The sequence below is a fragment of the Dreissena polymorpha genome, chromosome 4 (genome assembly GCF_020536995.1).
Source record: "Dreissena polymorpha isolate Duluth1 chromosome 4, UMN_Dpol_1.0, whole genome shotgun sequence".
Classification (NCBI taxonomy): domain Eukaryota; kingdom Metazoa; phylum Mollusca; class Bivalvia; order Myida; family Dreissenidae; genus Dreissena; species Dreissena polymorpha.
This window is the reverse complement of record NC_068358.1, coordinates 84,340,684-84,367,513: the sequence shown is the minus strand read 5'-3', so window position 1 is coordinate 84,367,513 and position 26,830 is coordinate 84,340,684. Positions and strand designations below refer to the sequence as shown.

At 33.8% G+C, this 26,830-nt stretch overlaps 2 protein-coding genes across 2 annotated transcripts; both read right to left on the bottom strand.

The window, feature by feature from the left end:
- Positions 1 to 2,443: 2,443 nt before the first annotated feature.
- On the bottom strand, positions 2,444 to 14,234 carry LOC127878561 (scavenger receptor cysteine-rich type 1 protein M130-like). Its single transcript, XM_052425092.1, has 15 exons — positions 14,111 to 14,234; positions 13,728 to 13,887; positions 13,333 to 13,487; positions 12,541 to 12,691; positions 11,786 to 11,964; positions 10,928 to 11,083; positions 10,577 to 10,733; positions 9,379 to 9,545; positions 8,907 to 9,071; positions 8,357 to 8,513; positions 8,009 to 8,172; positions 3,409 to 3,585; positions 3,107 to 3,223; positions 2,837 to 2,888; positions 2,444 to 2,492 (listed from the first exon to the last, which is right to left on the bottom strand). The coding sequence occupies exons 2-15, from the start codon at positions 13,739 to 13,741 to the stop codon at positions 2,444 to 2,446; spliced, it is 1,860 nt and encodes a 619-aa protein (XP_052281052.1). The 5' UTR covers positions 13,742 to 13,887; positions 14,111 to 14,234.
- A 1,804-nt stretch (positions 14,235 to 16,038) lies between these two features.
- LOC127878560 (lysyl oxidase homolog 3B-like) lies at positions 16,039 to 24,862 on the bottom strand. Its single transcript, XM_052425090.1, has 8 exons — positions 24,752 to 24,862; positions 18,723 to 18,779; positions 18,409 to 18,568; positions 17,287 to 17,447; positions 16,930 to 17,106; positions 16,668 to 16,839; positions 16,253 to 16,398; positions 16,039 to 16,052 (listed from the first exon to the last, which is right to left on the bottom strand). Exons 1-8 carry the CDS (start codon positions 24,765 to 24,767, stop codon positions 16,039 to 16,041), a joined length of 903 nt encoding a protein of 300 aa, XP_052281050.1. The 5' UTR covers positions 24,768 to 24,862.
- Between the last annotated feature and the right edge of the window lie 1,968 nt (positions 24,863 to 26,830).

The window sequence follows — 26,830 nt, the reverse complement described above, 5'->3', positions numbered from 1 at the left end:
TTTAGCAAGATTTTAATTAAGTAATTAATATATATATATTTATATATTTTTCGGAAGTACATATTAAAATACAATTGGGTAGTTTTTAATAACACTGACACACGTTTGCAATCATGATAACGCCAATAAATACATACAATTTATTTGATGTATTGCAAAAATTTACCTTTCGGTCTCTGAAAAAATATAATATTTATACATTTAAAATATATAACATATTTGTCTGAAATGGTGATGATTTTGTTAATTTAAACTATTTTGCCAATTTTAGCTTAACTTATTTTTAATGGCATATAAAGTCCTAATACTATTTTTAATATATCATATATGTTTTTAATTAGTACCATTTCATTTGCTTTTTCACGCTTTTACTCTTCAATTTATCAAATTGGCGTGTTCTTTTTGCAGATAATTATAGCACACCACACTCAAAAGGACTAACGAAACATTTCAAAAACATATTTATCATAAACAGCTCTAGATATAAACTTATTTCTCTGGCGCAAAGTGAAGAATTCGAACAATGTGTTGTTGTTTTTTCATATTATTTATCACTTATGTCAATATGACAAAACCATCGCATTAAAAAAACAACATTTTGAGTAAAAGGCATGTGTGTGCAATAAAACGATTGCAGACTGCTCCATCGAAAATTGGGAGTACACTGCCATACTGTTGAACAAGCTAGTACAAGCACCTTAAACTCTGCCATCAAAATGACCTCATCAAAAAAATATCGAATATTTTTGTGACGGGATGCACATGCATGTAAAGACACGACCTAAATCTCTTTTTAGCTAACGGGAATTTGAATGGACCCGTATTCGAAAATGGACAAATACGCTACATGCATTTAGCTGATATTATGGGTTCTCAATGAGATAATGTGTCACTATGTTATCTGAGCTAAAACATAAATGAATGATACTGAGCAACAAAGACTGGATACTTATTTTGTGCATGAGTGTATTATGAAAAAATATGTTAATTTATTGGTAAAATACAATAAATAAAGGAATCTAAACCTGTAATTCTGCCACGGGGAGTTACATCGTCCAATTCAACATAGTCTTCATTGGAGCTTCAAAATTGAAAAAAAGTTGAGCTTCGTTAACAGTTAAGCTATGTATTTATTTATGATATTAAGGTTTACGGAAATTGCATTCAATGTGACAGCTGAATTATTTATTACTTTGTGACCAAATTGAAAAATTACATTTGTGGATGAATAACTTTGACTGACAACACTTAGTTAAAACTACTAGTTTTCGGTTATAACACTACAAGTGTTCATTAATAGATAGTGCGACGTACGAATTGCAAGTAAACGATACAGTTTGAATGACGCTGTTATGTGTTTCATACATAATATGATGTTTTCCTGTTTTAAACATACTAAATTGAACACCATATTGTGCATTAAATGGGCCTTTTTTACAGATTTTGGCATGTATTTAAGTTTGTCATAAATGCTGTATATTGATAGATGTAAACATTTGTTCTTAAAAGCTCCAGTTAAAAATCCAGAGTAAAATTTAAAAAAAGAAAAAAAAGTAACCCTCGACAGGGCTCGTACCACTGACCCCTGGAGTCCTGGAGTAAAAAGTCTCCCATTTAGACCACTCGGCCATCCGTGCTCACACATAGAGAAATGTATTTTATACTTTATATAAGCAATCCTCGAAGTATTCCGAAATATAACGACAACAGCAGAACTCTCCAAATTATTCAATCGTTTCGCGTTGCAACGATTTTAAATTTCAGTTTTTTAAATCGTCAAAAGATGTATATAATGGCTAATTCAAAGCATGAGCATGCTAAATGTTCAGTATTACTGTTTCCTCACAAATATCATTACTAAAACGAAAATTTGCGAATCTGGAATATTTTTTTTTAATTTTGTCAATTTACCAAAACGTGGAAAGGCCCCTCTAACCTTTGAGTGATGTAAATGAAAATATTGTTTTTGTTTATATAGAATCTTGATATTGTGAGCAAGAGGTTCAATCATTTAATATTAAAGAAAAACTTGAAAGGGTTTCAAACTACTTGAGGAAAAGTCACTAATTTCAGTGCAATAGTTTCATGAAAGCATACTTTTCAAACAAAAAGTACAACTATTTAGTTTATTTTACAAGATAAAATGATGAATGCATTAACATACCTGTCCATTCCCGAGTTAACATAAACTTGATTGGCTCCTGTAATAATTCATGCATACATTATTGATGTTTTATCACTCTTATTATAATAGATAGAAGTTTAATCCAGGTCATATCAACCTGTGTAGTGATTATATATTTTAAGTAGAATTCAATACATTAATTTACGATCTCACATTTTGACAAATGAGAACGATTTTAAATTGTAATTTCGAGCTCATGATTTATTTTACATTATAGGATCATTTACCCATATCACAGGTGCCAATACATAAAAAACACTAAAAGCATATTAACAATTTACCATCTTCGACTGTGTTAACTGATGATCTGAAACAATAGGGTACTTCATTTTTTACTTTACATTGCATCAATTCAAATTAAAGTACACAACACAGTTAAAGACCTCATTATTGTTCAGATCATTATAAGAATAATTAATTATAAAAATGCCGCGCAATATTATGGTATGATATGAAACTTTGCGTTTCTCATAATAATAAATTGCAAACAGAAAACTGTGATCGTTTAATATTTATTCAAACATATGTCAATGTTCATTACAATATTTAATATTTCTTATTTATAATAATTTCGGTTCGGTAATCACTTTGAAAATTAAAATAAGTTTTATTTTAAATAAAATAACTTAAATAACTGTAAATAAAACTTACAAGTAAGTATTAGGTTTTGTCGTAACGCACCTATCTATTGATTTTCTGTAATCTAAGAAATTCAATTATTCAATTTAATAAATGATAAACTATTGCATATTTAAAGGTTGATAACTTATTATCTCAACTTATTATATATGTGTGGTTGATTAAGTATTATCTTACTTTAAGATGTATGATACGAGTTAACAGCATATTAGAGAGTACCAATTATTGATTCTTTTATAAAAGAATTAATAAGGGCTGTCATAAAAATTGAATTATCTTTACTGTTGCTCAACGTTCGATTTCTTCTTCGCTTGAAGCAGAACACAGAAACAGCTATAATTGCAGTAACGATCAAGGTCCCGGATGAAACGGAAGCAGCGAGCAACACAGTCATATTTGCTAAAAACAAATGACATCTATGTACAGTATTATTATATTCATTTGTTGTAGCTGCTATTTTGTTTCGCACAGCATTCAGAACATTTACAAAATATATAATATATATTTTGCTAAACGAATGCAAGCAGTACCTATATATTTTACTGAACTAATACGTAAACAATCGATTTAAGAACTGCAAATACATTTCTTCATGCACGTAGGTGGTGAACTGCTCCATTTTCCGGTACGTTCACATTTTATGGTGTCTGCTCCCAGCATTTCGAATCCTTCATTGCAGGAAAACGTTAGCGTGGCATTGACTGTTGTGATGACGGGATGGGTCAGTATGCGACCTTCATGAACTTCAACGTTGTCACAATCTGAAGTTAACATCATTCAATATTTATTATTGTTTCATATTCGGAAAGATCTGCAGTCAAGTTAAATCGGCGGACGAAATTTATAACAATTTACAACTAAAGTGGGCGCCAAAGTGTAGGCTGCCAAAATTTGTGCTCTCATATTTTGGATTATTTTGAGAATACCAGTGACAGGAAAAACGTGATTTTTGTCAGTGATATTCATTAATGTTTGACGGATGCAATACTTAATTTATCTTTAAAAAAAGGTATGCTAAAAGAAGAATATTAGTAGAAACTATTTGATTTGTGTTAATATTTTGGGAATATTTTATCAACGCCGAACGGATTAATATTTTTCCTGTGGTGAACACTTTCTCAACGGATTAATATTTTACCTGTGGTGATCACTTTCTAAACGGATTAACATACTTGCAATCACAATGTGTCTGATTAGATATAATAGGGACCAATTATTGGATTTATCTGCAATGTCGAGAAATCACACAATACCAAACAAAGGAACGTTAACCATTTTAAAGCAATACAATCTTTTGAAATATAAAGGTACCCGAGGCGGTAGAGATCAAGAGTTACGTGTATGGGACACAAATAGTGGAGTAAATTTAAATAATCTACAAAGTTTACCATCACAAATTCAAACTGTAACATCTTTGAAAAGACACAGCACACAAAACATTTCACATGCAAACTTAAACAACCTCTCATACCCCAAGAAATGCAATACACTAAATGGTCTAAACGAAAAAATATCTTGCCTTACATTGAACTGTCATTCTATTGTCAGAAACAAAGATGTTTTGATTGGTCAATATCTGAGAGAAGAAAAAATCGACTTTGCCGTATTCACAGAAACCTGGTTCTCAGATGAAAAGCAACACCAAATAGATACCTCAGACTTAAATCAAAATGGTTATACAATGAGTACTGTAAATCGTTCAAATAGAACAGGCGGCGGAGTGGCTTTAACTTGTCGGACTGGGGTTACTGTACGAAAAGTGTCAAGTAGTAATACCCGGACATTTGAACATGGTATATGGCAACTGATTCTCAAAAACATTACAATTAATGTAATTGGCGTTTACAGACCACAATCATTAGGGACTGAACATCAATTTTTAACAGAATTTTTCGAATTCATGGAGGACACTGTTCCTAACTATTCAAATCTTATGATTCTTGGAGATTTCAACTTGCATGTCAACAAAACTAACAGTGTTGTGACTGAATTTAAGAATTCTCTTGTAGCAATGGGTTCGGAACAACATGTTAATTTCAGCACACACACGGAGGGAAATACACTCGACCTAGTAATCTCTGAGGCTACAAATGGTATTGAAATCAATTCGTGTGAACCAGGCCCTTTCGGACCATTGTGTAGTTAAAGTCGTTACCAAAGTACAAAAAGAAAATATCAAGAGTCAAACAATAAAATTTCGAATTTTTAAAAACATTGACCACTCAGCATTTACTAACGACCTCAATGAAATGTCAATTACAGCAGAAAAAGTAGACACTTTTGTAGAGCAATTTGAAGATGAAATCTGTAGAATTCTTGATAAACACGCTCCATACATTGAGAAAAACAAAATCTGTCGTGCAGCAAAACCAGGGTTTAATGAAAACATTCTTGAACTAAAACGTAAAACACGCAAACTGGAACGCATGTGGAGAAAATACAAACAACCAGACCAATATGAACTTTTCAAAAAGGCCAGAAATAAATACACTTTCGAGTTGAATGCAGAGAAGCAACGATCGCTTAGTCAAAAAGTAATTGATTTTCACGGAGATTCTAAAAAACTCTACAAGTTTGTATCAGAATTAACAGGAAAAAATACTGATAACCCTATGTCGGAAGGTGAAAGCGACACCGCGATAGCTGAAAATTTTGCCGATCACTTCCTGGATAAAATTAACAAAATTCGAGATGCCCTTGCAAGTTTCGAAAAATTCACACCCGATCACAAGGAAGTGCCATGTTTCGGTATGTTCGAGGAGCTAACCCAAGATGAAGTGAAACAGATCATCAATCATCTTCAAACAAAATCATGCGAACTAGATGCATTGCCAACAAGAGTACTAAAATCATTTTTAAACGAGTTACTATCGTTCGTGACAAAATTGGTTAATCTCTCTCTGAGTCAAGGAGTTTTTCCTTCAAAATTTAAACAGGTAATAGTAAAACCACTTCTTAAGAAAATTGGACTAGACCTGAGTTATGCCAACTATAGACCAGTGAGCAACTTATCATTTCTATCGAACGTGATTGAAAAGGCTGCTCTGTTTAGACTCAATATACACGTAAATGAAAACAATCTCCTTCCAAAAAATCAGTCAGCCTACAGACAATTCCATTTTTGTGAATCTGTTTTACTTAGACTAGTCAATGATATACTCGAAGGTATGGAAGAACAAGAGGTTACAGCACTTATCGCCATTGATTTGAGTGCTGCCTTCGATACAGTCGATCATGACATTCTACTAGACGTGTTGCAAAAACAATACGGTGCATGTGGCACGGCACTAAACTGGATAGACTCGTATCTTCGTCCAAGAAGCTGTCGCATAAGTGTTAATTCAGCTTTATCGGCGGCACGTTCTTTGGAGTGTAGTGTCCCCCAGGGTAGTTGTCTTGGTCCATGGCTCTACCTGACGTACGCTGGAACACTGTTTGATGTCGTTCCTCCCTCCATCACAGTCTACGGTTTTGCAGACGACCACACCGCAAACAAGCGATTCAAACCTACATCTTCTTCTGTTGAAAGAACTGCCATTCAAGAACTTGAAAGTTGTGCACTCGTTATCAACAACTGGATGAACGAGAATAAACTGAAAATGAACGCATCAAAAACGGAATTCATCATGTTCGGTAGTAGACCCCAATTAAATAAATGTCAATCTAAAGAAATAGATATTGCTGTTGACACTGTTAAAGCAGAAAAATGCATACGGTATTTGGGTGCATATTTAGACGAAACACTTAATTTTAAAGAACACACCAAAGTTAAGTGCCGTACAGCCATGTACAACTACCTTAAAATCAAAAACATAAGGAAATACTTAACAAAAGAAGCAACAGAAATACTCGTTTTGTCTTTGGTAATATCCCATCTAGATTATTGTAATCTCATCTTGTATGGATCAGCTCAATGCGAAATAAACAAAATGCAACGTATCCAAAACATGTGTGCCAAATTGGTACTCGGCCGACAGAAATATGACAGTTCAAAAGACGCCTTGTATGAACTACACTGGCTACCAGTAAAGGCTAGGATAACATTCAAATTACTGAACTTCATGTATAATTGTTCTGTTGGTAACGCGCCAAAATACTTTACAGAACTTTTAAAAGAAAAAGTACCAGCACGAAACCTACGATCTACCGTCTCGTATGACGGATGTTATGATGTGAAACGCACAAAGAGAAAAACTTTCATGGACAGGAGTTTCGGAGTTGTTGGTCCGAAACTGTGGAATGACCTTCCATCAAGCATCCGGACTTCCGCATCAATAAACATTTTCAAAAGGAATTTGAAAACATTTCTCTTCAGAGACTTTTACAACCTATTTTAATTTGAATACCTGTGATTTATAAAATATTCGAGACTCAGTGGTACGGGCTTATTTTTCACTAGGACTCATAGGACCAAGCAATTAAAGAATTGTGCGGGCTTCTTTGCTCGAAAAGGATATTTATTGTACAAGTGACTGGTAACCAAGAATCATTAGGGCTTCTTTGCTCAATGATTGAATTACATCAACCAGCTGTCCTTTAGTAATGCTTAGGCCTTCTAGTTGTGTCTTATAGTCACACTGTAATTTTAACCTTCAAGTTGTGTCTTGTAGTCACACTTGGTCAGTCTATTTGTGACTTATAGTCACGATAGTTCAAATAAGGTTAAAACCCAAAAGAAGTGTCCTTAAGTATGACAGGTGACCGGTAGCTGTGGGATCCGACCGCCAGAGTGCAGAAATATCCTTTTACGTATCCTTTTAGTTAATGAAAAACAGTGTCTTTATGTTGCCAAATATTTGCTCATATTATCATTATAATTATTGTCTTAACTCTAGTTATATCAATTTATTACATAATATTTTACTTTTACTGTGTTTAAATAGTGTAGCCGGTATTGTTCTATTGCTTAAGTTCCTTACAGCATTCTTATTTATAACACACATCTTAAGATCATTAATCCTTTAATTAATGCTGCATAATATTATCAATACCTCTTATTTTTTATCAATTTTTTGTACATATATATGTTTTTTACAACGCCATTGAATATAATTATATAAATAGGCGTTTCATCAAATTAGCAAGTTTCAAGTTTATTTATAAATAAATATGACACGTTGTCACAACATGAAATACTGAAACAATCGCTTATAATCCGGAAAGGATCCATTACAAAAACAATACCAGAACACGCCACAGACACATCCTGATCGTGTGAACAGTTATGGTACGTGGTGTATTCACAGTCGTTGATATGAGAGGCGTCGTTCCCACAGTTAAGCTTGTCGATGAAAATGGGACCAGTTCCTACTCCACTACTGCCAATCCCAGTAAACGACTGAGCACGCCTAGGAAAGGAAGTAATGAAACATTAATTAGCATAACCGCATGTATCTGCTTAGTTTTTGTATTATTTATTAAATGATGCTTAAAGGGCTTTAAATATCACAAATTATAGTTGAACGTTTTAGAACTCAAATAATCAACAAATAAATAGAAGTTTATCACAAGCAATAAATGGATTATACGAACAAGTATCCCATCATTCTGCAAACCACTTCAGCTTCCTTCATCCCAAAGTGAGCACTACATACGGTACCCCATGTGGCAAATACTTTCATCTCGACCCTCCCCTCCGCATGAGTTCTCCCATTCACAAGACGAACACCTTGTACATTCATGGGTTTACCTTTGATGATTAAGTATTTAAAATTTTCATTACCACGTGTCTGACTTTAATCTTTTTTATAAGTTTAGTATACTGCAAGAACACGCCGGAACATATGTGTTTTAGTTCTACACATATGTTACAACGAATTGATCACAAATAACATGTATAAGCTTGTAAAAAAAAGAATTTTCATACACAAGCATTCTGTTATTTCATAATATTATTCATAGAAACGTGTTCATACTTCACGTTTTATCTTTGGGGTTGGCTACGATGTGAAGTAAATAAGTAACATATATTTGGACAGTTCCTGTGCAACTTGTTATTTAAAGAAATACAATTTTAAAACATGTTTTTGTATAAAGCCATACGAGTACAACTATTTCATGAATTGAAGGTTTCATGTCTTACTGTATTCGATGCAATTCCCAAGTGTTGTCCACGTGCCTTTGTCGCAGATCGCGCGCAGCTGACCAACGTAAGACTTATAAAACGAACAATCCCCGTACATAACTACGTTCGAGTCATTGAACTGAAACATCCTGTCATCTAGGACCGTGACAGGTTTGCCACATTCTAAATTGAGTTGAACAAAGAAAACTGATTCTTACAGTTGCTATGTCAAAATTTGAATCATATGGCTTAAAGGTAACTTATGAGCGCGTATAAAGATGAAACCCTGGTATTCTGCGTTAGAGGCGAGTGCTTTAACGGCGAATTCAAACTGCTTATACAACGTGTTTCGCTTTTGCCGTGTGTCAAATTATTATACATTTGGTGAGAAGCCATATACTCATCAAATGGTTTTTAATTAGAGTCCTCTTTTACTTACACTTTTCGGGTTTAATTTTTGATATAGTGTTAATATATGTCTTGTACTTACCGCTGCAAACCAATGAAACATCGTTTGAGTGATCGCAAATGCCCGTTTTCCTGTAATAACAATCTTTTATGTGGTTTCGAGAAGATGTACAGTCCAGTTGATCGATGTAGATTTGTCCAGAACCTGGCCCGAAATATGATACGTTGTAGACTGCAGCGACACGGTAGCTGATTTATAAACATTTATTAAGTGCAATATGGTATGACCTTGATCAGAGATCAAATAAAACATTAATCAGTCTGGTAACTTGCAAAAAGTAGAAGCCATGTCAAATGTATATGTGTATGATTTGTAAAACTCTAAACGAAATCCAGATAACTACGTGAAACATCAAATAAACTCAGTCAATTGAATGGTAAGTACTCCAAAAATAAATCGTAATTTTTGATATGGTTTTAGCTTACATTCTACATTGTTTCTTATAATGTTTAGTTGTCATATGTACTTTTAGAGAAATCTCAGGATCCAGTTTTGCAGGAAGAAGGACTTTCAAACAAACATAGGAACGGACAGACATGAAGAAAATAGTGTAAAGCATATAGTTATTGAAACTAGTAGGGAACATAAAAGTTGAAAAGATATATTATGTTACAGTGAAATATTCAGAATATCGTTATGCCATGCCAGGCAAAAGCCGACATGATTGGTGTAAAAGGCCAAATTACCACTTGGTTGTCTGTGAAAAATGTTAGCTTACAATATATAATTTCTTCAATTTTCTAAAGGAATACAACTATCAAGGAGATTCTTCCCATGAAAAGCATTTTAACCGAAATCGCACCAGATGAAATGCCTTTGCATTATCCAGAGTTAAAAAATACCCTTATGGCGTAAAACGAGCGCGCGCTTCGCTTGACACAAAATGACGTTATACAAGCTTAGACTTTAAAAGCTACATGTTACCCCTTTTTTTATAAACACATGCATTACATGAAATACATTAGGCCTTATAAGTATTAAGTATCAAACTTACTTACTCATCTTAACGATTACGTTTAAGAACATGACCTTAACATGTTCTTGGAGATTCCAAAAATATAAAAACAAATACAATACGGATATGTTTCATGTATAGAATTAGCAAATTTTATAACAAAGATCAAAGGTTCGCAAAAAGGATAAATGCTTCTATCCTACGATATTAATGGAAATATATTTGTTTTAACATAAACGAGTAGATGCATAGATAAATGTTAACCTCATATTTATAGATTTGCATGCAATATCACCGTCGACAAAGCTAAAATCTTTGGCGCATACTGTGCCATACGCATTTTTTACAGCTATTTCCAATCTTCCGGCGTTTGAGTTAAAACCGTCAGCGAGCCGTACATGCGTAACATTAAGTGGCGGACCTTCAATAGGAGAAAATAATTTTAAAAAAGAGTAAATATGAATATGACTATATATATAAACAAGTGGTTGTTTTGTTGGTTTTGATTGCATTTAATTGCATGTTATTTAAAATGGTTTTATGACATGTGTAGCTGATTATGAGAATCTGATTCAGATGCAACGAAGAAGCGTTTTAATGTAAAATCATACTTACTTAAAATACAAGTAATATTATTGTCAGACCAATTGCCACCTTGACATCGAAATGATGTTATATTTGAAAAATATCCTTCATTACATAGAAGTGTAGCGGTAGCCCCGTCATCAGAGTACACAATACTACCCATAGACACATTTAGTTTCGGGCATTCTGAAATAAGTTCGTTGAAAACACAATCAGTACTGTCACAATGAAATGACACAATGACACAGTAATAACATATTTTTCATGTAGTCAAACCAGATCAAGTTTATGAATGAAAACTATGATAACTTGACTGCATTTCAAGCGTACACACTGCCGCTTAGAATTGAAAAGGGAGAGCACCATCGAGATGATCGCATTAAACAGTCAGTATATACCAAGCGTATCAATATATTTCGACATCATATTTTCCTGAACGTTATGGTTCATTGATACGTACTTCTGGGTATCCCAGTGATTGTAACTTTCTTCTTTTAAAAAGCACAATACATAAACAGATTAAAACCGACATTATACAACCTTAGTATTTAGGAGTAAAAGCAGGTAAAATGTGTATTGTTTGCAAACTTTTAGTAGATACACGCGTACATGGTGAATATGTTTGGATTTTTCAACTCCAATCCATGCGATGAAATTTTAATTCTTACTTAATTAATAAGAACGTTTCTAAACTTTTTAACTACACATTTTAAAATATTTATTAGCCTTTTCACATTTTTTCAAATGATTTTTGTCAAAACAGGGACTATGCGAAAAATACCCAAATCAATGGATCAATATTCTTTCACTTTTAATAACATTTTTAAGAGCATATACATTATGACTGAAACATAATGTGATGCCAGCTATAATTTAATTAACACTCACCTGAGCAAACTAGTATGTTTGAACCACCACAAGATCCCGATGCCAGATACCTGACATAATAATATGAGTCATATCTGCATTCACCAATGTAGGTATTTGTTGAGTAACACCATAATCTGGGACTATATATCAATCCACTTCTATGTTCATGTTTTGAACAGCAGCGATGGCTTAAATAACTGCAATACAAATCAAGATCAAAAATAAATCTACTAGAGAAAAATCAAAATGCAATATGTGAGATCATTATTGCATGTTCTAGCGTGCATACGTTGAGAATATCAGCAAATAAAACCATAACACTCAAGTTGCAGTAAAATGATAAATTTTGAAAATTTCAATTATACATGTAAATGTTTACTTGTTGCGCAATTAAAAAAAAGTCATAATAAACTTATATATATATAATAAACGCAAAATATATAATTCAACTTCCGATGCAGAAGCTTAAACACTATTTGTTTTCGCTACAGCAGCGAGCGACAATTTTGTTGTCACATAACGTTACATTTATGATGTCTGAAAAGTTAATTTATGATTCCCATGCAAATCTCGCACAATGTATGTAATAGTTTCTCCAAAACATGAAAACTCCGTTTCTTTGACAAGCTGTTTGATATGACTCATACAATACTAAAAGCATCTTACACTGGGCGGAACAGATATCCCATTTGCATAAAATGCTGTGTTAACTCTAATGTCTTTCTATTTACAAAGTTAGTTTACTCGTTTGATCTGAATATATTTTAACGTACGTCATGTTCAACGAACTGCAAAGTTTGTCTGGCTGGTATAATGACCCACACAGCGAACGCCAAACACCGCCGTGTAGCAATTCAACAATTCCGTTAGATTTTCCTGATCCGTCCACCAGCCTAACGCCTGTGATATTTACCTTTCCATAGTCTATAAGACAATTTAAGCCTTAAACAATCTTGAAAAATAAAACTGAACGTTGTCATTAACATAATTCACGCATAAATTTTATTAATTATATAACAACATTCTTTTTTTGTGTGTTGTTTCGGGGGATTTTTATGTCCCCCAGTAGACATATTGTTTTTGTCCTGTCTATTGTTGGTTTGTTTGTTTGCGTTAAACTTTAAAATTGGCCGTAACTTTTGCAATATTGAAGATAGCAACTTCATACTTGGTATGCATGTGTATCTCATAGAGCTGCACATTTTGAGTGGTGAAAGGTCATGATCATCCTTCAATGTCAAAGGTCAAATATATGGGGAGGGGGACATAGTGTTTCACAAAAACATCTTGTTTAACATTGTGTTTAAAGGTTTGTTCTTTAACGCAATTTCAAATAAGGACAACTTTTAATATCATTAACTATTGAAAGTACAAACAATGTACGATTCATTAATTTGTATGTAACGTCCCTTTTGAAAATGGATCATTGATTACTCAATCAAGCCAATAAGCTTATATCACATTAGTTCATCCCGATGAATAATACGAACAATGTGTGTTGAACTGCAATTAAAATATTACGAGCTCTAAACATTGAATGGAAAGAATGCTCAATATAAACTTACCTCCGCATATGATACCGGCATCGTTTGCATAGCTCCACGTTGTCTCATTGGTAAATACACACTCGTTTATGTTCTTTTCGGAACCAGTGCAGCGAAGTGAGCCCATATGAATTGTACCGGTCCCAGGACCAAATCCTGCATATATGTACCTGTACCTGTGAACCAACGGATATAATGATGTCAATACAAACCTAAGTATCCAGTCATAATAATTTTATAACGTTATGTTGTGTTGAACCCAAAAATGATAATGCTTTATTTATATTCAATTGCACATTGATAACCATTTCGTTTTCGTGTTGGTATTGGTTTAGCGGATATTTCGAAGATTAAATAAGTGGAAATGCTATAAATAAAATGCAAACGCTAGTTGCTTGCTCACAATCTGCGCATACCTGTAATTCATCATTCCACAAAGAACCCGAGCTTCGCTATATCCTAATTCGTCAGCATAAATAGTTCCCCAAACGTTGTTTATCTTTATTTCCACTGTACCAGCCAATAAAGAACTATTTATGCCAACAAGACGTATTTCCTGAATTTGTATCGGTCTACCTAAATTTAAATTATAATTAATTTATATGATTACTGCATACACAGACGGATAGATTGGTAACGTGTTCGCTATAAGAAAAATATAAAAATGATAATGAAAATTTCTTGATGTGAACAACACATTATTACCGACCTACGCATTTCTATTTATTCAATTACATGATTGTATTATCATAATAGTGTTCAATTTAGTAAAATTAAAATCAAACGTAATAAAACAAACATGATGTTTCTTTTGTCCACGTTCCGTTTCTGTTACATATGTATTGAACTGTTCTTGGATTGTCAGTTTGACAACGAACTATCACTGTGTTTGTCCTGTAGTCGAATGACTGTACGATGCCATATTGTACATCGAGGCGTCCACAATCTTTTTAAAATAAAGCAATTTACTAACGTTTATACTCTTCATAAAAATCATAAATGTGTATGCAAAAAATATTACATATGTGATGTTAGAGGCCTCTATGTTAATTTGCTTTACACACATTTTTTAAAATAACAGCTATCTATTTCTATTTAAGAAATGTATAAAATATGTATCAATGTAGACAGATCGTTGTGGATTTGTTTTACGTACCAACGCATAAAACACGAGTTGGTTTGTATTTGCACTTATTTAAAGAACTCGGCCAAGTATACGAACAGTTGTTGATATGATTTTCATATCCATTGCATGCAAGATCCTTTATTAGTGCATATCGGTCTTGCACAATCGCATGGACATCGACGTAATACGATGATGCACTAGAACGATACATTATATTATATTAAACGTGTTGAGAAAATAAGCTTCGATATTTGGTATTGTAAAGCATTATCTTTATCCTAAAATTATATTATTTAACAGACCATATCAAACTTATTAAATCAGATTATCAACCATATAGGATATACCGTGTAATACTGTCACTTTATCAGCTTTGGCATATTATATTACCGGGATAAGGAAAGACATGGCGAATAATAACATTATTACCATACATAACATTTTGCAGTCAAAAGTTCTGGTCGTTAATTTGGCTTCAACGTGATCTGACTTAGCCTTAATTAAGGCCCGATATTTTAATACAGCACTGTTATTTTATGCAGCACCGTTCTTCAAGCAAATGCAGTGATTTTTTTCATTCTTTATTAAGTACCGTAAAACAGCACTTCCCCAATTCGGAAAAAAACACAACAAATTTCCCAATTGCTGACAAAAATGTTGATGGTTTTCAAATAAACAATTTTTTAATAAATAAAATGCAAACTTTAGTTAGTTTCCCTATGCAGTTCTATGGCTTGAACCTTAGTAAAAATAATATTGACAATTCGACAACACTAAGTTATCCATTTTAAAGCATTTGGGAGCAAACAATCAAAAACACCAATTCTATTTGTGAAAACTTCTCGACGCGAATTTCTTCTGCATAATTTAAAACTGTAACCATAGTGTTCAGCTTGAGAAACACCAGTATCACTTTACTGATACATAGGTAGGGACATTATCATACAGAAATTACCTTAAACATATATATATCTTTTAAATAATTCTTAGCAACTTTTTCCTGCGGATCAATGTTTTGCCACATTTATTCACCTTCACTTAACTCCTTAATACTTATTTTTTTACAATCGTATTTAATCGTATTACCTTATAACATTCGTCACTAATAATAGAATTAAATTATTAGATTAGCTTTTTTCCTAAAAATTAACAATGTGATATTGAGATCGACTTATTGTTCAATATTTATTATGAACATGACGTTCCAAATTTCAAAGACATCGTTCACCAAGTTAACATATGTTTGACTATCACCTAAATCCAAACATTCTGCAAACGACTTTCGCATCCTCATAGTCAAAGCTGTCGAAACACACACTGCCAATTACATTATCTACGTATAATGCAATTCGACCATCATAAGGACTTGACCCGTTTTCTAAATGGATTGCTTTTATATTGTGCTTGGTATCACCTGAAACTGTAAAATAAAAGCCATTTTATCAACATCGATTGTTTTAATATTGAAATCATGCAGAAAAAGCATATAGGTGAATGTTTTTCTAGATCTTAAAAGACATGACATTTTCTTGGCTAATGTCATTTTGATTTTGGAAATTAGCGTGTAGTTGCGTCCTTTTTTATCCTTATTATCATTTCATTTATTGATTCGAAACTACAATAATGCCTCAAACAAAAAATAATGTTTCTTAAAAAAGGTTTAACAAGTAATTTGCAATAAAGAAGTTCGAAACATAATGATATCGTATCAACTGTTAAATGTTGTGTGTGGACTAATACAACATATAGGAAATACTGAACTAACATAGGAAATATATGTTTTTGTATTCCTTTCGGACGTCCTGTCACAGTTACCTTTGCATGCGATCCACGTCTGATACTGACATACATGTCCTATAAAATGTCTACAATGATTGACGTTTGTCTCATTTCCAAAACATTTCGATAGGATAACACCTGGACTTTGAAGTGTTTTCATGCTGCCACTATATGTTTTGGAGCTAAAATGCGATTTATAACAGGCATGAATGCTCAGATTTTCAGCAAAAAAGTGGTATATCTTCAACGGTTTAAATATAAGGAGTGTTTGGTTCTTTATTTGGTACGTGCGAAATTAAGTATACGTATAATATTTGTCTACTGATCTAACCCATATTTCCAGAAACATTTTAGAGAGTGATGCCCCATGTAATATTCAGAGATTATGTCAGTTGTAAACATGTCACATACCATGCTCTAAGATTCATTCAATACAAACACAACTACTTACGTCATTCCAAACTTCGAACAGAGAACGTCTGTCTGTGTAGATGAAATATAATATGTTTGCCTGTTGACGATGGTTGTACCACATAGTGGAAGCCATGTGTCACCTATCAACGCCTCTACAAACCCCTCCATGTAGTAGTCACTTTTACCAGTCAGGCGAATGTCACGTATATCTGTGATGCAAACGGAATACATTTCAAATAACTTTTTTCTCTTATAAATCATATCAGTTTACATTAGGAGATTGACAATGTCGGCTTTACCGTTATTTGTGCAGTCGTTAATATGTTCAATCCATCCACCTAATGGGGTGCATGTAAACATGAACTCTTGTTTAGATAATCCTCTCATACACGGACCACTGTACACATCACCGAAGTTGGTTATGTTCACATGCTCAAGCAGGCCATGGGGTGTTTCGAGTGTTGCATTTGGACAACCTGATTTTCAAATTGTATAATATTCTCATGAGATAAACATTGTAATCATACTTGATGATGACTATGTCATATACGTTGCTAACAATTGTGTAAGAACACATTTTGTCGTTATGTAAGGAATTTAAACAGATTTAACATCTGAAAAATATAATATTAGTAGTTTCGGTAAGATAAACATACCGACGCACATTAAGCCAATATCATTGGAGTGTGTGCATGACGACGAACTGTATTGGGAACAGTTGTATATCGATTCTTCTGAACCCGAGCATATCAGATAAGTATAAAATATAGGTCCCCGTCCATCACCATATCGCCCGTCGATGTAGTATTCTAGAGAACTTTGTTTTCAAGAAAAGAAATACAATTGCACGTAATGACTATACAGCTAATATACTTTCATATATTTAGACCAACGTGAAGTACACTCGTGATATGTTTATAGGAATATAATTAATCTTACTTCATGAATAAATTCACATCTTCATTATATTCATCACAAATGCATTTTTCTCGGAACACAATACATTCTTTTCGTGGCATAATTTTGCATGTATACGATAAAGTATATGTATAAAAGGCGCCTAAATCTCCGACTATAAAAGGATGTGGACTACCGCTAACACTAACAACAAAACTAGCATTTTCATAAGATTTTGACAAGTATTAAGATTTTGTTTATGATTGGTTCGAATTTATGCATACACAGTATAATTTATGCTAAAATTAAAAGCAGTTATTAAAGCGACTGTCCAACAGAATAAAGCGTCGTTCGACGCGAATCGATATTTTGGGAAACTACGAGGATTGCTTATATAGCTACAAAAATACCACCGCATTTGACATGAGCGTGGATGGTCGAGTGGTAAAGTCGGGAGACATTTTACTCCAATCTTCCATGACTCTAGGGGTCAGTGGTTCGAGCCATGTGGAGGTTAACGTTTTTTCTTCTTTTTTTTAAATTGTATTCTTATTTTTTACTGGAGATTTTTAGTTCAAATGTTTAAATTTATCAATATAAAGCATTTAAAGCAGTTAATGACAAGCTTTAATCTTTAAGCTTAAATCACATGCCAAAATCTGTTGGACGGCCCCTTTAAAATACGTAAGAACTAAATGATTATGTCATTCTATATTTATTGTGCTTTGTGCGATCGTGTAATGTATGTACATTTATATGCGTGCTGTAATGTAACACTCGACATAATAATAACAATACATTTATTAAAATATGTTTAAAGGTAAAACCTGAAAATATTATTTGTTTTCATATGTCTTGTTAAAGTGTACTTTGTGATTTACCGCAGGTCTTTGTGCAGCATTCTACAGAGCACATTGGCGGCGTTCACACCAAAACCATATGAACACACGGTTCCCCAGACGCCATGTTTTCTAATTTCAACTCGTCCTTCCAAATCGCTGTAACCACCAACAAGGCGGATATCCTTGTCCGTTAAGTTATCTGTATTCAACACACAGTCATCGTTATATATGCTTTTCCAGTCACTGTTTGCAATTGTGCATTTGTTTTAAAGAGGTAATTTACGCTGAACTCTCTGTGTCTTATTCAACATCGTTATAATACATTTGACGATTTTACATTGTAGCGTACTTACATCTTCGGTATGAAGCGGCGACTACACTCGATGCGAAGCACACATAGGACAGTATAACTGCAGGTATACAAAATATTGTAAAAATGAACCAATTGGTGAGCTTAACATTGAAATAAATTGCATTCGAATACTGATAGTGCTTTGTGTATTTTATGCACAAACACGAGTGTTTGTTTTATATTAAAGTAAGTGTCACATAGTGCCTAAGATATATTACTAAGGATAGTATTAATCTTTTTTTGTTTTGCAACAAGTTCAATATCGTATCTGCCTAAATAGATATCCAAACAAACACCATATGTTAACGTCAAACTAGACGAAGAGAATGCACAAAGTTAATTGCCCATTGCTTGTTTCGCTGATTAGTCATGCCTTGGGTATGCATTCGGCCCATTGATTGTTGCATAATTTCATGTAAATGGCGGGCTAACGTCCATAAAGTCCGTTGCATGCGTCATATTACGTCATTGCCTTTGGGCACGTGGTTTTTCACACGGCCCATTAGAATTTTCAAATGTTACAATCGACTCTTTCATTGTTTATATCTGTATTTTGACTTAGTCAAATGGACAGTACCACGCACACAGCCGGATATAGGAGGCAAACAATTAGTTGTTGTTGCGGGGCGTCCTCGGCCGTTAAGCCGCCGCGCGTTTGTTGTAGTTCAGAATATTGTTCGGACATGACATTGGAAAGCGTTGTGTTAGAGTTAAATCAAAAGAAATAAATCGCTTTGAACACTTATATGGGATTGTGTACGTTCATTATGCTTCAAAGACTTCATCACAAAGTCATTTATGGTTGCCGATGACCTAGGATCGAAGTGAAGTACAGCACTATACAGTATCTCAGGCCACGGAAAAAGGACAAAGTTGATGAAGAGGTCAGTTTATTTATAACTGATGGCAATTATGGCAATTATACAATTGCAGGGAGGGGATTTTAAAAATTATGTTAGAAATAGAACGTAAAAGGCGCCAATACAACACAATTTTTAGGAATTATTTGGAAAGAGTTTACGCTGTTATGCGCTTTAATCAGTATCAAAATTAATAAAATTTTGCTTTGATCGGTAAATGTTTCTTAAAATCCAGTGAATGAGAATAAAATAATATTTAAGAACGTATTAGAGTTTTACATTATTTGATGAGTTATGGAAATAAAGAAATTAGAAAGTATCAGAACTATACATGATATAAATAAAGCAATGTGTGATACAGATGATTAAGCAAATTTTAACAATTTTCCCAATGCGTTTTTATTATTACAATACAGAAATTAGGGACGTGACCATAAATGATAAGAATAAGAGACGTGCGAATAAAGTAGAATATTTGAAGAATTTTACAATAATAACGCAGTGTATGGATAAATAAATTAGAATGTAAACAAAAATAGGAAAGTAGACTTAATGTGTGAGACAGACAATAAAATACAAAAAGTAATGTTCATATGTATTTAATGTATTTTGCGTATAAGTATGAGATGTATATGGAATTTGTATATATATTTATTGTTGGTCTTAATAGGTGTAATTTGAAGTAAGAATTAAATGTGTTTCTGTCGCGTGTAGCGCAGTTAAAATCAAACTATATATGCATATTTAATTTTTGTTTTAAATGTACCTTATAGTTAAATGGATGCACAAGTCTATGGTTAATCGGCTACCCGTTACTTTAGATTTTAATGGCTGCACGAGCCTACGGTTGATCGGCTACCCGTTACTCGGCGAACAGATAGTTAAGAGTTTAATGGAGCACGATTCTGCTAGTAATCGGCTACCCGTTACTTAAGGTAACATAGGGAATTAATGGTGGAATAATGTTATTGCATTATATCTATGTGGTATGGCTGACAAATTTGCGTGTGAACATATATCATCCGGGGTCGTAAATCAAGACTTTGGCATCCCCATGATTTAGATAATAAGACTCGAAGTTGAGATATGCCAATAGGTAGACATAAAAGTAATAATTATATTATAATTATTGTAATATAAAAAGAAAACTATCTGTCTCACCACAAAGTAAATGTAGTTGAGTGTAATTGTTACAGTTTGTAAAGTCAAAGTAAATATATATGGTGTATGCCATTATAAAATTTGCCAAGGGCGTACACATGTCAACAATAAAGTATATGAATGCAGAATCAGTTTTAAGCAGGTCGATAAATTAACCTGTCGGGTTTTACAGAGTAAACACACGATATTGTGATTCATAAATACACATACGTAAATGACCTGGCAGAGGTCATACTGCCATGTACTTGTTTGATGTAAGTTTTGAGGTATTGACTGATATTTTGTTAATAAATTTTTGCCATCATTACGAATAACTGGTTTTTAAACAACACTTCGATGCGAATTTTAACACAATACAATCAGTGATCGACGTTTCCACACAAGAATATCCACAACGAATTGAAGGTTATACTTCGTGAATATATGCGCAAGGGGACATCACTTCTTTGCTCTCAAAGCATAATACATGGTCCTTATTGCTGAAATGAAATCAACGCCTGGGAATCTTCGAAAAGACACTGCGTGACGCAAATATGGACAAAATTATTACGTTTTACATATGGAATGATGCAGCGGTTCGTGTAATTGACGTGCTTATAAATCTGGAGCCTTAAGACATCATGGGGAACTACCATTGCTGAGACCTTGTAAGAATTTTTGACCAAATGAAGACCTTAATGTCCCAAAAGAAGCGATGGCATAGATTAAACAACAAAAACAACAACACGATGACAACACATTAAATTACAACAACAGAAACTACTACGCAATGACGGTTGGTTCAACGACAAAAACAACAGGAACAACAATGACCTAACCAGCCTCGATGTGAACCTAGATACACAGATCAACGAAGCCAACCGCGTACGAATGACGGGCTGATCTTCTTCACGGCGGCTGTGATAGACCCGACTTGAAAGCAACAGCGTATTTACTACATGCGATTCACCTACACAGCATGGACAGGGAAGGAAAAACAGACCTAACAGCAACAGCGTATTCGCCGTTAGCGACATTTTGATGTACCATCTGCAACTCCCGACGTACAACCAGCCCAACGATCAACGCCATTGGACCTGTGATATTGTTCCACTCCATTTTGATTGACATTTAAATTGCATAACATAACCTACACTTATTTATTTCAGTTGAAACATTCGTCAAAATCTCATTATGCAAATTAGTGACATATGTACATGAACGGTAACTGGACAGTACCACGCACACAGCTGGATATAAGAGGCATACAATAAGTTGTTGTTGCGGGGCAGTCCACGGCCGTTATGCCGCCGTATGTATGTTGTAGTTCAGAATATTGTTCGGACATTGGAAAAAGTTGTGTAAGAGTTAAATCAATAGAAATAAATCGCAATGAAGACTGAAATGGAGTTGTGTATGTTTGTTATGTTTCAAAGACAACGTCACATAAGAATGTCATGCGATATAAAATAGGTTTACATGACATCGGTCATGTAACTCTTGTAAATCAAGTAAAGCTGCATCATTGGCATTGTCACTTTTTTAAGCTCTTTAAGAAAGCGGTTGCTAGAAACTGTTGGCGTCCGTTTCGATTTCTGGGGCATGTGTTCCTCAAAAGTTCTTCGAAAAACCGAAGTGTTGAACGTGTGTAGTTTCTGTAAGTTATTGTCTCTTCAAGTCTGAAATAAGTATCCAAGGTGATTCACACTTGGCTGAGAAGTTGTCGTCACTCTTCACATTTCACGTGTCTCTTTATAAAATGCTTCCTGACTGCTATCGAATTCCTTCGTTTTCAGCAATTAGCTTTTTCCGATAACCTTTTTACTTTGGGGCTAAAATGTTCGTCATCATTTCGATTCAAATTATCACATGGTCATCATCTGCCATTATAACATGGTAGAGGGATATGCTCTGTTTAAATGGTGAAGACACAGTGATGTCTATGTATGGTCGGGCTGCATTAATACTCTCATTTCCATAGTTTTCGCCTTAATCTTGAGGAGGTCGATATTGTAATCGTATTGTTACGGAGCGAATAAGTTATGATGAACGTATTATACTGTACACGCATGTACCAGATCAAAGGAACTCGGGGAAACACAAGCGTTATGATCTTAAAAAAAAATACATATCATTGTGTGCACTTCATCTCAATAGCTTATAAAACGATCAATTATGAAAGACAAATCATGGCATTCATAAAATATCGCACAACAGTCGCAACCTATAGCATAAGCTAGGAACCGTTCCAGTTCTATATTTAACGACAACCATCTAAACCCATTCCAACTACTACTAACACTTCAGAGGGCAGTGCCGGTGTATGATATATTAGACGACATGACTACCAGATTGTGCCGATCGAACAGGCGTTGCCATGATCTGGAGCGCTGAGGTAAGTTACGTATATGAACCCCGCTACACGTCAGTTTTTGTCGAAAATTGTTACCGTTCTAATGGCATTGCATGCAATTAATTTATAATCCGATTTATTGTATTTAGCGTTTTTAATACATATTCTGCACATAGCACTTTTGGACTGAAAGTTCTGCACTAAGATAAATGATTGTGTGTAGAAATGTCATGCAGCTTTTGAACATTTGTATTACATTTATATTTAAGTCAATAGATGAAGCAAAGGTGATTAACCTTTGGTTTCTTGAGTCGAAACTTAAACTTTATGGGTGAACACAGCGAAATAAATTTCTTTTGTACTTAGCCCAAATCCAATGTACCTAGGAAAATACATTTAACATGTTTAAGGAAGATAAAATGTTTTGGCAAAACAACATACAAATAACTTCCTTTTGTAAATTACCGCACATTTTATAAATTGACGACTCCTTGCATTCGAACTTCCTGGTACTTAAACTATCGATTGCGCAGGTAGTTCTAATCTAGTACTTTGTTTACGTCATTACTTTCTGAAATATACGTTGTTTGAAATATTACTCTGTCAAAAACTCCCTTTTAACATTCCATATTTTCAAACAAATTCATGAGCTCGTTTAAGAACATATGGTATGACAAATTGTATGTGATTGCATGATTAAAAAATATTAGCTAAGTGTCTGAAGAAGATATTTCTATTTCGCGGGTCTCCGAAGATCTAAACCATGAGTTTATAAATACAGAATATAAGGTCGTTTACTTTTGAAATCGCATTGTATCAAAAAACGCCAACCATATATTCTTTTTTTTACCTGCAGCTTTGTTTTCAAACACATTGTTAAAAATTAGACCCTAAAAAGGTAAAATATAGCAATCCGCAAATATTTAGCGATTTTTAGTGCAGCACAAAATGTAAAGGAGACAGTCTGATGACGTCAACATGAATCGACGTGTATTGAGCAGTAAACACAAAAAAATAGTTCTAAATCAAAAAATTTAATAACAAAATTTGAATATATTTATTGATTGATCAAACATTCGAAGCAAAATTGTGTTACTTGTATTGAGCATATCTAAACATGATGATGTCATTTCATCTATTTAACTGTAGTCTCAATGAACGCTTCTTTAAAACGTGTGAAATGCAAACAATCATAAGAAACACAAGCTATGCATTCACAAATGAAATTAACAAAACTTCGCCACATTTATTCGCATTGTTTCATGATGGCAATGCAGATAAGTTTCAACCACAGAACGTCAAGACAAGCGGGATCATCACAATTTCTTAGTATTTTGCATTCGTCTAGATTAACGAAATTTTGAAATTCCAGTTTCTTTTATAGGGTTAAGATAACCTTGCCTTTACCATGTAATTTGTCTGCACATACCACATTTAAACCGTTCAATTATATATTGCATTACGTTTTCATGTCGCACAGCCATTTTATTAAAACTATTTCTCACCGAACTGTGTGGCTTTACCATTTAACTTCCCGTGTTTTAATGTTATTTAAGTCAACATTTTCCATGATATGCTATGACTTTTTGATTTCCATTACGTTAACAAATCGTAGTAAAGGTGTTTTACGAAAAAAGGTAATACGCAATTATATTAAATATAACAAATATCACATACTGAAGCGTTTATCCATTTCTCAACCAGAACAAGCTTCAAACTATCCGTGTAAACGACTTTGTCCATAAGGTAAGCAGCTTGTCAACTATTGCAAATGCGATGTGATTTGTGTGCAGCCAGTAATTACAGGAAGAAAACTAAACAATGTGTACAATTGAAGATGTAAACAGCTTTTCGCGTTATTGAATGAATCGTATAAACGATCATCTTGGCGCGTTACTGAATAAATTGTATATGCGATGATCCATTTTACCTGTTTTGAATAAATTGTTAGGTATCCTAAAAAAATTATTCCAAACATAAATTATTTTACTCGTCCATCATTGGCATAATTTCAAAGATTAATTATTTTACTTTAAAGTAAAAACAATAATTCAATTTAAAGAGACCAGTTTACTATTTTTAATATAAATTGTACGTTAAAGTACCTCTGGGTTGTTATAAATAAATGAAAATCACTCAAGTTTCTTCGTTGTGTTTTTAAACAATAAAATCAGCAGTCCCTTTTCTTACAATACGAATATCGAGCCGCAGGCAAAATGCAGTAGGGTATTTGATATTTGAACTTAAAGGAATATCGAACCAGGACGAATATCTTGTACATAGCTATACATTATGATTTAAACAAGTGAAGAAGACATAGCGCCTAGCTATGCATTTATATTTTATGATAAAAGTCTAGCGCATAGCTACAAATTATAATGTTCGCATCTGACGAAGATCTTGAACATGCATATGAAGTCATAATTGCACATCTGATGAAGATCTAGCAAATTGCTATGAACTTTGATTAAAACATCTGATGGTGATCTGTTGCCTAGCTATACATTCGGATAAGAACATGTGATGAAGATCTGGCGCTGATGTATTCATTCGGAAGTGCAAACCTGATTAAGATATAGTGCATATCTATGAATTATGCTTATACATCTGATGAAGACCGAACATCGTATGAACATTTTACGTTTAACACCAATATATGTTCAATGCGGGGACTCACGTGGTCAGAATTGAGAAAAAAATGGCCGCCGATGCCTCGGTGCCTCGATTCGATCGAGAAATCGAGTTTTCAAACAGGTACATCTTTCTTATCACCGTCTTTCGTCACCACCGGAAATAGATGACCAGCGAAGCGAAAGTAAACAAACCAACCATGGAGAGCAGTTAGTATTTACCTAAAATATCTAATAATTACGCGCTCCTGGATAACCAGTGCGTGTAAGGCATCTTACAAAAAAATTAATATGTTTAAAAATCTATATTGCAATTCGTATTGATGAAGCGTTATTCACACACATTTAGGACTGCTTGGTATCGGTTTGAAATGGGTACTTCTCGAAGAAACAGCTTTTCTGTTATGATTTCATGGTTTGTCATCTTGTATGGAGTTGATTTCCTGTTCGTATAGGCAATAGATACCATCTTAACGCTATTTCTGGTCTTGATTTGATTATTGTTCGTAGAAATCTGTAGTGTACGGCGAATAGTTGCTTATGGCAAAAGTCGTGTACGGTGAATAGTTAAAGTCATGTACGGCGAAGAGTTGCAGCGTATTGGCATTTTAACACTAGTCTGATAACTGATTATAATAAAATGAATAGTTAAGTGAAAACATTCCATTCATTTGAATGTTTTACCCATTTTACCACGCCTATGCAGTATGAGAAGCTGGAGGTACGTCATTTTCGATCGATGCCGACGATACTTAAGATTTGTACTTGGGACAGCGGACCGATAACTCTGCTTTCTGAATAAAATGGTATTTGTGCGCATTTGACGCATCTCGATGGGGCTCAAAGACGCTTCAAATAAGTACCCTGACGATTTTCGTATTGGAAATTGTTCGAAATTATCCTTCGGTGACAATTGAATACTTACTATTTTATTTTGCTATAAGCCGAACATATCAAGTTCTATTCGCCGTACACAACGAAGTTTATATTTCAGCCAAACATTTGCATACTAACTATATTTTTTGGCTGAAGCTTGCAAAAACCGATAGTTTTTATAAATCATTTTGCGACCCATCGAAAAATATGGCAAAATTAGTATACTTTCCTCGGACAAAGGGAAAAAATG